Below are 14000 nucleotides of genomic sequence, written 5' to 3'. Positions count from 1 at the left end.
TGCAATGGAAATCGAACCACGACGACGACCCCAATGGAATCTCGGTACAAAGAATGCACTTCGACTTTCCTCCTGATTTTTTCTTTATTTACCGAGATAAGGGATGAAACTTGGCCAGATCGAGAACAATTTAGATCTCTTTCGAACAGTATTGATTGCATTCCTTAATATTCATTAGGAGTAAAGAGACAATTTTTTAATGAACAGGAGAATTTTCGTGTGCCTCACTTAGTCGCCCGAATCGACGGTGGCGTCCCACCGTCGGGGACGTCATTAGTGCCGATGTGGGGTTGCCTGACCCCGAGATCTGCGTCTCGATCAGCCCACTGAAACTCACCTAAAACCCATAAGGATTTGCTGCCCCGTTATTGTCACCGATCCAGATGGCGCAGGATGTTATATGCTCTATCCCCTCCCTGCGATTTTCATCCCCACTCCTCGATTTCTATGGCAAATCCTGATATTGAATGTGCGTTCAAATTGTGTTTTTCTTTCTGTGGTTTTTGTGAAAAAAAAAATGCCATCTTGCGCGGTTCAAGGATGCAAATCGGGTTATAAAACGAATCCCAAAAGAGTACATTTTTTTATGATTACGAAAAAAAGATTAGCAGAGAAAAAGAGACGGGAAAAATTTGTGGAACATAAAGAGTCCAGGTGCCTTTTTGATAATATCCTTGAGGACATTTCTACTTTCCCGTCGCTTTCTTTCCCGTGCACAAAGCATGCGACCGAAATATTGTATAAAATTATTCGTTATTTCTTGGTGATTCGCTTGCAAGAATTCTGCACGGATTTTAATCGAGAGCAAAAAAAAATCATCTCCAAAAGAGAAAAATGGCCAAAATGTTTAAATCGTAATTTTCAGTCTTATAATTTTAAAAACAGATAGTCAATTAAATTCTATGTATTTTTTAATTATTGTATGTATATAGCTAAGATAAGCACTTCATTCTGATTTTTATAATATATTAAATGTCAACAAATTATCGTTTTTACTTTATTTTTTCTGCCAACGCGCACAAAAATCCTGGCGCGTATTCAAATCTTCAAACTCCCAAGCGAGATCGAGCATATAGCCATCAGCGCCACCTAGGACGTGACAATATCTGGGCAGCTATCGAGCAGGAGTTGCAGTGGGCTGGTCTCGATTCACGTTCCTGAGGAGACAATGGCGTACCTTGGGCTGATGATTGAAAGCAATTTCGAAAGGGCTTTTCTATTATGGCGTCCACTTGGCCAAAATCTGTTACACATATATGAACATACGTTGTCACTTAAACGCGTGTTTTCATTTAGTGCAGCTTTTGCATTAGTCTACTTGCTCTTCCTCAAATTAACAATATGATGCAATGGCATTCGTGAGGAGAAGAAAATATTAAGGTCAATAATGATAAAGTGATCTTGTCAATGAGTTGAAATCAAAAAGTATTATTTGTTCGTTCCTTTTGTGTCTATATTGTTATTCAGAGTTTTTTTTTTTTTTTCGTTGAGTTCCAAAGTTCAACATCCGTTGAGTTGAACCGGTTACCCTTACAGTAGCTGCCTGTCATTCTCTCGTGTATAACATCAGTGCTAAAGACAATAAAACATAAATATCATGTCTGAAAGTCAATCTGTCAGTCCTGTGAAATATTTTATTAGTGGGGGAGTTGGAGGAATTTTTACTGTTATTACTGGCCATCCACTTGATACAATAAAGGTAATGTTACATAATTATATTAAATAATGTGATCGAGTGAAGAGAGTGAAGTATTTTAATTTTATTAATTTTCAGGTTCGCTTGCAAACTGCTCCAAAGCCGGCACCAGGTGAATCTCCTCTGTACAAAGGGACATGGGATTGTGCAAAAAAAACTGTTTCGAAGGAAGGACTACGGGGACTCTACAAAGGCACATGTTTTTGATTATGTTACAGTTATGACGTGGTGAAACAGCAGTAGTTAATTTATATTCTCCTCTGGTTCAATAATTAATTAATTTCCAAGTTACTCCGACATTGAAAAAAATTTTTAACACAAGATGTCACGTTAGAAAATCGAAGGAGTTGAAAATTTAAATTTTCAATTTGTTCGATGGGAAGAGAGTTAAGAATATTTTACATCTTTGCGGACAAAAATCCTTTCTTTTGTATTTCTCTGGCGAATTTATGCTGGGATTGACGTCAAGAAATATAACGTTGTTGCGTTTTATCGTTAATTGAGAGCTTCTGAAGGTCCAATATGGTGCGAACATTTTATTGCATTTTTTCAACTCTTAAAAAGGATCACAAAACGATTAAAAAAACGCATGACAGTCATTGTACTATCACGATTTTTTCTATGAGATATTGCTCTGTGGAAGATCTTATTTTTTAAGTTCACTGTCATTAATTACACCCTTCGGGATAAAATTGCAAGGTTCAGGTAAAAATTTCCAGTTATGCTTTTAAATATTACAGGATGACAATATCACAGGGACAAAGAAACTAGGAGAAAATTATAAATTAAAGTTTACAACAGACGATTCAATGGAATTGACTATTTCATTTTTTTATTTTTTATGTAAAATGAAGAAAAGTAGAAAGTATACCCTCATTATTATTTATTTGTACAATAATCTTCTTCAACATTCATCTGAAGAAAATGATTGGAGCAAATTTCTAATAAGGGTTCAACAGAAATTCCATTAAACGTTCTAAAGAATTTACTCCCAAAGCTGCGAAATTTTTATTCGCCTACTAGAGGACTTCTAAAATATCAACTACCGAAAAGTTCGTTTATTTATCAAAATTATATATCTGAAGCATGTAAAAGACAGAAAAAAATTGTTGACATTTTTCCATATGATTCGCCACCTCGTCCCTAATTTTCAGGTCTCTCCCTAGCTCCGTTTTACTCATTGAATTGTAATTTCAGGTATGGGTGCTCCTCTCACTGGAGTTGCGCCGATTTTTGCTATGAGCTTTTTAGGCTATGGAGTTGGAAAGAAGCTCCAACAAAAATCCGATGATGAAAAATTAACGCCTGTCCAGCTATTCTACGCTGGCGCTTTTAGTGGAATTTTTACGACAGTCATAATGGCACCTGGTGAACGAATTAAATGCCTTCTTCAAATCCAGCATGGCCAGGCAGTAGCAAAATATAATGGACCAGTTGATTGTGTCAAACAATTGTATAAAGAAGGCGGAATAAGGAGTATTTACAAAGGCACTGGAGCTACTCTCCTCAGAGGTATAGAAGCAACTTAATTACAACTTAATTCACTCTCTGGTCTTATAGCAAATGAAGACTTTAAATTCTCATCGGTATATTTAGTTGACTTACCTGTAGATACTAAATTTAAGAGCAGTCAACCATTCAACTTTTCATAATTAAGAGACTATTTTAAAGAACGGTTTATCATAGTCCCTTCTCGTCATCTCAAATCGATTATTAGAATTTAATGCTGACTTGTATAAAGGTCTCATCTGTTTGGAATCCGAGCTATTGTTCTCCTTGTATGAATCGGTTTTCACTTTATCGATTAAATTAGAAGCAGATTTTAATTGCTTATTGCAATTTAATTATAATCTAGGTAGCGATAGATTTATGTGAAGATTTTCATTCGTCGTAAAATGAAGCCCACAAGGAAATAAATGATTCTGAGAAGAATTCTTCTTTAATATTTGGAAAAAACGACTGCCTCCATATAAATTAGAATTAAACTCCTATAAGCAAGTAAAAGGGTCTTCTAAGTTAATCAAATCAGAGAAATCTATTTCATATAATAAAAACATCATCTCTAATTGTGAAAAGAGGAGTACAGGTTCCATCATATAATGATCAGTATCATTATACGATGATTATGTAATCAACATGAACAAATCCGAATTTCTTACCCACTAAAATATTGATTTTTGAAATTTCTATTTGTCCATCATTTCATACCATATATCCATATATCATACAATATATCATTTCATATAATATATTTTATGATAAATAAGGATAATATCGTCATTGGACGTTTCTGGGATATTTTCAAACAAAAATTAAAATAACGGTCTCAATATTTATTTAGATGTTCCTGCCAGTGGAATGTATTTTTTAACGTATGAGGGAATCCAGAGACTGATGGCTGAAGACGGCAAGAAATTGAGTCTATGGTCAACAATATTTGCTGGTGGCTGCGCAGGAATTGCCAATTGGGTCATTGGAATGCCACCTGATGTCCTCAAGAGTCGTTTCCAAACTGGTAAACCACTTTTTTCTTTATACTTAGAAATTATTATCAAATGAGAAGACAGGCAGGGGCTGGAGCGATTTGACAGATGACATTTTACTGTTAATTTTTGTTTCAATTTTATTCTATAAATTTCATGGGTACGAAGTTTACGAACGAGTCCTCTGTAACCGCTTTGAATATTTTACTTCTTCCTTTGAGCCTTTAAACACTTCATTTTTCGTTGTCTTTCATTATTTTATATCTTTACTCTCCACATGTTTCTCAATATTTATTCAAATCCTCTTTGAAAATGTTCCCCATTGTTCAAAGTGATCATATAATTTTAAATAATAGTAAGATGGACACGTTATCCTCAGTACCCTATTGACGTCAATTTTCGACTGTTTACATCACCAAATACATTAACTGGAGATGACGTTCATTCTCTATTAATTCATTGAAAATTACCTATTGAATCTAAATCACTTATTAACTGATTTATCAAATTTATCGAGACATTTGAGTGAAAAATAGAATATCAATTCAGAAGTTCATCAGTGTAAAGCCGTTTCAAATATCAAAACGTGTGGATTATTCCGCAATAAATAACATCTTCAATAGTGATTATAAATTCACGACTTCATTAAATAACTAAATTGGGTAGTGCCAAATGGCATAACTGAAAAAAAAAATGATTTTACATTCAGTAAATCTTTTCTAGTTTTCTCAATTGCACCAGCATAATTCCCTACCCGCACTTGCCTCTAAGCTAACTTATATTTAACTCTACATACTTATAACTAACTCCACCTGCACTGGATTCGTTTCCTGGCGATGAAAAAATCCTTCATCACCAGGACCCGAAACTGTGCTCTTGGGAGGGTTTGGTAATAGGGCCAGCACGCTGATAACGACGTCCTCTTCACGAGTTTATTAATTTTCTATCTGTTCCAAAAGTCCATCTTTTGTCTAATCGACATCTCACTTTCGTCTCACTCTCAGCAAACAATGAATTACCAAAATTCCGCTGTCTCCCCTAGACTCAACGATATTCATCAAAAACTCAACTGATCATGAGAGATAATTCATCTTATCTCGTTTCACCACTTTGCTACCGATTTTCAATAAATATCTAATAGCGTTTCTCTTAATTTCGTTCAACTCTAGCTCCAGAAGGAACTTATAAAGGCATCGGAGATGTATTCAAACAACTAATGCGTGAGGAAGGACCTCTTGCACTCTATAAAGGAGTTGTGCCTGTAATGCTCCGAGCGTTTCCTGCCAATGCTGCCTGCTTCCTCGGTTTTGAACTTGCTCTGAATGGCCTCAACTGGGCAGCGCCCAATTTATAATGCATTCACACATATAAGTGACTAGGTGATAAAGCGAATTTATTATCAATTTATATCAGGTTTTTCTGATACTTTATGGTCATTATAAATTTTATATACAGAGTTTAACTCCTGTCTTTAATGAAGCACAATGATTTGAAAATATAGAAATTATTTTCAGCGAATAAATTTTTCTACCATTCGTAAATTAATAAAAGAATCTAATAAATATTAATTGACTCGTGAAGCGGTGGATTCGTTACGTATTTGGTGATTTTTATATTATTGCTGTGGCGGTGAGCAGGCGATGAGGAAATAACGCCGGTGTGAGCGAAGAATCGTTTTACTAAGTTTCTCTACGCTACAACTTTTGAGAGCTGGTCCTCTCGATGTTTCTTCTGATCCGGAACGGTGTGGAGTGTCCAAGGGACAGCTGGGTGAGAGTGTTTTGAGTGTTGGGAATGTACGAAATTTTAAAGAAAATGTAGGAGTGTGATTAGTTGGAAATTGGTAGAGGGGATGCGTAGGAATTCTTGGTCTGAGAATGCCTCGACACCGTATTCGTGACTCGTGACGTCGTGGTGTCAACCAGGTTGACAGGAAAGCTGGGTTTATGGTTTGGATGGTTCCGGGTTATTCTCCAGATTTTTATGATAAGGATGGTGCTGGTCGGGTAGGTGATTAGTCTAAGAGGGTCTGGATTGGGAGCAGGCATTTTGGGGAATTTTTCAGCGGAGTGACAGCGTGTAGTGGAGACACAATCACCAAATTGCGTGAGATAAATTTTGGTTTCTCTCAAGAGGTCTTTCGCAGATCAACAACTGTCACATTTGCCATTGCATCGAGCTTACAGTGATCTGCGTGCTGTAATGAATGAAATTCAGATTCTAGTTTTACTTCAAATTATACTTCTAATGTGTATGAAACATCAAAGTATTCATTTAACGTTCTATTAGTTTTCGAGGACGTTTACACTGAGAAAAAAATACTTATTTCAACTGTTGCCAAAGGGCTGCTTTTTTGCGAATATTATTTTTGATTTTTTTGAGAATAAGGGACATTGTAAGGAAGTTTCGACGGAATGTCAATATCGTCGGTTGAACGTCAATCGTTTACGTTACCGACGTCATTCGATTGATCGTGACTGTAAAATCAATAAGATGTTTTTTTAAAAACCATCATCTGGCAAAGTTTTTTTCAAAGCTATTTTAATAGATTGTTTATCATCGCACCTTCTCATCATTTCGAATTCATTATTAGACTATACTGCTGACTTGTATAAAGGACTCATCTTTTTGAAGTCACAACTGTTGTTCTCTTTGTATGAATCGGTTTCCACTTTTTCGCTTACAATAGAAGAAGCTTTCAATTGCTTATTTGAATTTAATTATAATTTAGGTAGAGATAGATTTATGTGAAGATTTTCATTCCTTCGGAATTAAAATTAAGCTCTCAAGAAAGTAAATGATTCTAGAAAGAAACCTTTAATATAAGGGAAAAACGAATGTCTTCATGTAAATTAGAATTGAATTACGATAAGCAATTAAAAGGTATTCTGCGAAGTTAATCGAGACAGTGACACCTAATTCATATAATAAACACGTCATCTCTGACTACGAAAAGAGGAGTACATGATCCATCATATAATGATCACGATTATTATCCGATGATCATATGACCATCTTGAACAAAACGAAATTTCTCACCCCCTGAAATGTTAATTCTTCAAATTTCTATTTGTCCATTACTTCATACAATATGTCAATATTTTATAACAAACAAGGATAATAAAATAATTCCGTTTATCTGTGATACTTTCACACACTAATAAACGTAATGATTACTGTCCTGGTACTTACGAAAATATTAGAAATCCTATATTCTTCACAAAAATATTTTTTTCTCAGTGTATCAAAAGATTCTGTTCAAATTGGAGAAAAAAAAACAGAAAAAAATTACATAAATTCATCTCTAGGGATTCCTGTGGAAAAGGTGTGAATAGAATAACTAGATTAGAATTCCTATTGGATGATTTCTGTTTACAAATGCCCGAAACAGCTGTGCCATTTGTCAAAGGAAATTCAATAGAAATCTAACAGATATTCCTTGTAAGTGAGCCAACTACTTAATTACATTTACTTCTTAGATAAATGAATTGCATAATTACCGTATAAAGAGATTTTTCATTAGGGTGTGGATGGAATCCAACAGCTCTACAACGAGCTATGAAATTCAATCCATGCTCAGGAGTTAACATAAAGAAGCCCGTCCTGAAACAGGTAGATCATGTTCAAGAATGACAACTTGAAACAATATAAACATTGATTATACCAATCATAATTCAGTAGCAAAGTGGTAAAACGAGATAGGTCGCTTTCGACTATTGACCAACGTTTCATTAATATCTCGAAATTTTAACAATGTGGACAGATATCGGTATTCGTAACTTGACAAAAATGTATTTAAAGTGTACAAATCTACATAATTTATTTACACTATCAGCTATTTTGTTAGTCTATCGTATTTGCATTGTTTACACTGTTAGATTTTTTCCCTTTTTTAACTATTAATTTTACATTTTTGTAAGAACTAATGGCACTCGTAGTTCTTTTCGATTCGTCTTGCTGACAATTTCGACAGTAATCGTCAAGGAGCATGAAAAATCTACTTATTTTGATGAAATATGACCGTCATAATGAAAAAGTATGTTGAATTATAATTTATAAAATCATTTTCAACTCATAATGGAAATATTAAAGGAAAAGTGAAAAATATTGTTGACATTCACTACAACGATGTCTTCTGCCTAATAATTCCCGATAAATCCGCACCAATTTCCTCTTGTGGACATTCGATTCTTGTGGCGAACATATACGAAATAATCTACAAGAATTTATGTCTCAGTAATAAAGGAGAACATTATTAGGGTGAGATTATTTCCATCCCAATTATTTTCGACTCTGAGTCGAATCAGATTATTTTTCTTCCAATTATATTCCACTGCAGACCCCTCACAGTCCATTATATTCCAAAATTTGCATAATAATTTCCTTTTGGGAAATGAATTGAGCACTACACAACTGTAATTATGAAAATTCTGCTATTTCTATCAGATTGGGACGTGTTCTGCAAAAACTCGACTCAGAGATCATCAATTTATCTCGTTTTACCACTTCACTACTGATTTTGAACTACAAAAATTCAATTTCACGATTGTCAAGGAATTAGATACTTGGGTCCAGCATTTGTCATCGTAGAAAAGAATTTCCATTTTTAACAAAACTCACTCTTCGTATTTTGGTGCACAAACAACAGCAATTGCTTCTGCCATCATGAGCTGATAGGCACAATGTGTGTGGAGATCTACGCTGGATAGGAATGCCGTCTGAGTCGGATGGGTCTGTATGAAGAACAAATAGTATTTAGAATTCAGATTTACCCAGACAAATATAAAAAATCCCATTGAAGCGAGTTCATCAAGAAATATTTTGCTGTCATAGAACTATTTTCATTTCACTCAGGAATGCATTTTTGTCTGGCTATTGAACAGCCAAAGGCAACTATAATTAGTTCAAATATAATCATATTATATATTAACAAATCCAATTTTATGTAAAACAGGTATTTGCCAAGAAAAATGCAGTAAAACGAACGGATTATTTATTGATTCGAACACTCAGTGTTTTTCAATAGTGCCAAGGGAATAATTCTTTGACGATACAAAATATCTGATCACTTTTGATGAATTCCACAATCATTAACTTAAATGCTTCAATAGTTGATTTTAAGGTCTCCAAACAGAATTCCCATGATTCCATCGCATGGAGGTTCAAATTTATCGTATACTCTTCAATTCCCCGAATATTTTATGACATTTAAATTTTTATTTGAATGTATCGCATTTCGTCGATCTGAAAAATTATTGCAGACGACATCAACGGAACCGCATGCACTAAGATAGTATTTTATTAGTAGTATTTTTTATTAGTAGTATTTTTAATGGAATAATTACTCATTTTCAAACGAATGTCTCGTTAACTATATGGAAACAATGGAATTCTATTCTCGTATGAAAGAACACGCATCCGACAAAATATGTTCCCTAGAATGTACGTTATTCTTCTATCAGTGTAGTGAAATACTTACATGGATCCACCCCAATGTAATAAGGTTGTGTTGATCTTGGTAATCAAAAATATCTTCCTCATTATGAGTAACGCACGAGTCTGGAGATCCCATCTGCTGTGGAATGAGTAAATGAGTAACAAATAATTGATTTCTGACTAAACTTCCAGCCAAAATTCCACATGTCTCTTTGTTATTGATGGTGTTCGGGCGAGATAATTTTAAAAATTCAGTCATCATCTTGGAAGGTATGGTCAGCTGCCTCAAACCAAATTTAAAGGTTGGGAAAGGCGTTGGCTTCAAAGAACGATCGAACACCGGTAGACTCGGGTCATCTGATTTTATATGTGGAGATGGTTCGCAAGGATCAAAATCTGTAGTCGGAGTTACAGATGGCAAACTGGATGTTTTATCTTCCAATTCACACGCTCGAAGCCGCTCCTCTTCTTCTTGTTTTTTCTGTTGTTTCAGTCTCTCAACTGCTGCAGACGCATCCAATTTATACTGATCCAGTAATTTTTTCTTCAATTCTTCAGCTGTGGGGATGATCTGCTTCAGCATTTCTTTATTTTTTGCCTTTTCTGCTGTTGACACCGTATTGTACAGCGGATGGTGCCTAATTTTTTCTAAGAATAAACTATGAATGATGTCAATTTGAGATTAATGAGTCAGATATGATAGAAAATGTTCAAACAACAAAATGTGATAGCAAAGTGATTTTCATGGGTTTCTAGGAGTTAAATAACAATTGTAAATGTTGGAAAATTAGAACACAGCTCTTCTGTTTATCTTCAAAAATCACTCGACAAGGTTTAGGACGTGTTTGAAAGACTCTCCAGAAAAGAACTAATTTATTATCTGTTGCGCTCCGAACTTGAGAGCGTCGTAATCCTGACCACATATGGTATTCAAAGGATACTGTCCTCTGGAGTCATAAACGGTCTCTTGTTTTTTCCCTTAGTCAAGTTTTTTTAAATAGTAAGAATTCAGTCTCTGGACAACGGTCCTCTAGGTCACTCGTGCCTTCCTCGTGCCAATAATAAAGTGATAAAGTTAAAGTAATTGATTGTCTTGCTACATTATTTATCTACTTTTACCCATATACCAATAGTAGAGAACACGTGCAATGAAAATAACTTGAGAACTTTTTTTTAATCGAAATTTTTTAATCCGGATACTGGGCCACTGCAATGCCAGGTGGTAATAGTCACCGGAATGATATTTTTCAGCAGAATAATCTCACAGGATGCTGTCCTCTGATCCTTTTACAGTCATAAAAATACGTTTTTCGGAATTTAGATGAATGACTACTTTTTTGGATAATAAGAATAAAGAAAATTTTACGGAAAAGCTGAAAAGCTCCGCCGGACAATTCTGCATTTGACTCAGAACTGTTGATTTCCTCATATGCTCTCTATTAGCCCCCTTCAATTCATCACTCCCGGAAAATGGACTCACGAGTGCCAGAAACACGAGAACGGCGAGACATCCGATGTCCGGACACTCGGTCGTGGGGGAATCATCCAATTTTTTTCAGTTATTAACAATTTATCAAACATTTAACTGCAAATAAAATATCAATCTATCGTAAAAACCTAATGAATGGCCTCAGATCTGTCAACTTTCAGAATTCGATTAAGAAAAAACTTCTTCACGCGTCATGGAATTGTAGATAATCCTTACTCCTCCGGAAATTGGGCCCTTCACCATATCTGGATATCGTAGAATATTAATCGTCTCTCGCTGAATTAAATAGTCATGATTTTACCGCAAAGACCGTATGAGTAAAAAAATTAAGAGACCCATAAACCCAAATTCTGAATTGCTATCGAATTTTGTTGTCAGGAAAAGCTTTACATATTTAAAAACTACTGACTCACGTTAAGAATTTTATGTACAATCCATATGCAGATTCAAGATTTCCTTCCTTCAAGTACACCGCTGCCATCCTATTCATTTCAATTCCAGCTCGATAGTACCTTGAATATGATAATCAACAATTTAGTAAAATCTCAAATTCTTGCTTCCGCATGGAAACATTGCAATTGTCCAAAACTAATGATGGTATGCAATTGCGAGGTACAGCATAGTCTAAAGCTTCACTTAGTGATGCTTAGGAGACGACTCTTTTTTTTTTGTTTTTTTTGTGGGAGAGAGTGGAGAAGGCCCTCAGGGTAGCAGAAGAGCAATGAAAGACTAATTGAGAAGGGAAAGGAGGGTAGTGCAAATAAATAATAATACTAATAATAATAATACGGGAAAAAGACGAAAAGAGGATAAGAAGAGTAGCGAATTCGTACAGCACAACGAAAAATTAGTCAGGGAAAGAGTAGAGAAATTGAAGGTATTAGAGGACATACTAAGAAATGTTTAAGAGGAAAAATAGAAGGGAAACGTAGGCCTAAATAAATATATAAATAAAATAAACACGTGATAGTGGATATACCGAATGTACCTGAGGAGCTGTAAAGATGAGGAGGAGAAACAGAGGGACGGGCAGGTGATGTAAAACAAAGAAAACATTTTGAAAATCAGAGAAAATAAAAATTTAAATGAAAAAAAATAAAAAATAAAATGAATTGAAATGAAATAGATGGGTAAAATAATTCCAAAAAATTTGAAATTTTATCAGATAGTTTTATCAGATAGGCCAAGGTATTCATGAAAAATCATGATTTGATTATAATTCACTTTTCCGAAATATCTCTAAAAGTAAGCGAGGTATTCAGTTTTTTTTTTCATCTTATTCGTCATAATTGAATTTATTGGAATCAATCAAGAATTGGAAGGTGAACTCTGGAAGAAATCATAGGTATTATCACTTTTCTGTTAAAAAAAATGGTTGTTCACCTTCTCCCCTGTGCAAAAATCGAAACATTAACTTAAAGTTAGGACAAGATTTTTCTTTCGTCACTATAGCCGATGGGATTACAAATTAAGTTAACTGAACGATTAGTTTCGTCGATATTCAATTTTCAATGTGAAATAATTATGCGCAATATCTTAAAATTAACTGGATCGAATTCATTTTTTTTATATGAAAATTTTCGTCTTCATGTCCTCTATCATAATCAATTGAATAAAATAGGGCAGTGATGAAAATAAAGAAATAAAGCTTTCTTCATCGACTAATAAGATGTTTTGGATCATTTCTATATTTAGATCTGTATGTATTCTTTATAGAAATGAATTAATAATAAAAAAAACATCTTGTAAAGACCTTTCAGAAGCTCGTCATCAATTGATTGATGACAAATAAAATATTCCCATGCACTTCAAGAATTCATCTACAGTCGCATAACTGTCATCATCTACTTGTTTCGTCGATAATTGAGATTTAATTTACCTCATCGCAGGATGATTAGGATTTATTTCAACAGCGGAATGCCAGTCAGCGAGGTATTTCAAACGGCCTGCAGGATCGGTGATAGATACATCTTCTTTTGAAATATTTTTTGTACTTGCAGACTTGTCTCGTTCTCGGTTCATGTTTGCTTACTGATGTAGAACAATATATTAGTCATTGATTATTAACAATTAACGTTGAATGACACATGAGGAGGGGGCATTGCCGAAGGCTATTTGTGCACTATTTACCTGATTCAGGTGACTCCGTGTAAAGTGGAATGTTTGACTTGTTGTACTGCATAAATTCAATTGTCATAAAAAACTAAAGTCTATACAATTACGATTTTGGCTCTTTATGAGTCATAATAAAAATGAGTTTGAAAGTAGCTACGAACCACCGGAGTTGGAAATATTTAGAGCACTTGGTGAATGCCCCCTCGAATTGCTACGAACCTGATAACATTGAAAAACGACTGTGATAGGTCCGGTGTACGGTCTCTTCGTCCAGTGGCTGAAGTTGTGATTAAAAAAATTTTTTTTCAATTGTTCATTTAGTCGGATTGACATCTGGGTCATTGACGACTGTTTACAACAAAACAAAAATTAAAATTCAATTGGAGATAGAACAATAACGTGCTCGTTTACGATTAATTAGCGCTGTAACGCCAAATCAATCTTGTTATGAAATAAAAATATCACTGACTATTGGATTATGGATAGGGACTGTCTCAATAATATAAAAACGATTTAATTATTAACTTTAATTTTTTATTATCGCACGCAGAAGGTATATCTTTCTCGTATGATGTCTCCAGATCAACTGACTCTTAGTGACCAAAGATTTGACACTCTAGACCTATTTGACAAAAGGCCCTTGTTCACTCATTCCTTTCTGTTTCTTCTCTGGTTCTATTTATTAAAAATATTCTAAACATTTCGGTACTGTTTGGAGAAAAACTACAAAAACTGTAACATACTGAGATGGAACGAAAACAGCTATAGACAGATGATTCAT

The 14000-nt window shown here is 34.5% G+C and overlaps 2 protein-coding genes across 3 annotated transcripts; one reads left to right on the top strand and one right to left on the bottom strand.

Annotated features, from left to right (window-relative positions):
• Positions 1–1160: 1160 nt before the first annotated feature.
• Positions 1161–5701, top strand: LOC135164376 (congested-like trachea protein). The gene is made up of 5 exons (XM_064124652.1): positions 1161–1699; positions 1775–1889; positions 2894–3208; positions 4038–4211; positions 5349–5701. Exons 1-5 carry the CDS (start codon positions 1598–1600, stop codon positions 5531–5533), a joined length of 891 nt encoding a protein of 296 aa, XP_063980722.1. The 5' UTR covers positions 1161–1597; the 3' UTR covers positions 5534–5701.
• Positions 5583–13577, bottom strand: LOC135164371 (STAM-binding protein-like A). Of its 2 annotated transcripts, none has more exons than XM_064124643.1 (7): positions 13439–13577; positions 12984–13135; positions 11518–11616; positions 9659–10274; positions 8800–8912; positions 7680–7782; positions 5583–6376 (listed from the first exon to the last, which is right to left on the bottom strand). In XM_064124643.1, exons 2-7 carry the CDS (start codon positions 13124–13126, stop codon positions 6308–6310), a joined length of 1143 nt encoding a protein of 380 aa, XP_063980713.1. In that variant the 5' UTR covers positions 13127–13135; positions 13439–13577; the 3' UTR covers positions 5583–6307. The 2 variants fall into 2 exon arrangements, with proteins under 2 accessions (XP_063980713.1, XP_063980712.1); XM_064124642.1 differs by lacking the exon at positions 13439–13577 and adding an exon at positions 13235–13392.
• Positions 13578–14000: the final 423 nt, after the last annotated feature.

This window comes from Diachasmimorpha longicaudata, chromosome 7, assembly GCF_034640455.1.
Source record: "Diachasmimorpha longicaudata isolate KC_UGA_2023 chromosome 7, iyDiaLong2, whole genome shotgun sequence".
NCBI classification, from domain to species: domain Eukaryota; kingdom Metazoa; phylum Arthropoda; class Insecta; order Hymenoptera; family Braconidae; genus Diachasmimorpha; species Diachasmimorpha longicaudata.
Note: the sequence above shows the minus strand (reverse complement) of the source record. Positions and strands in the feature narration are given on the sequence as shown.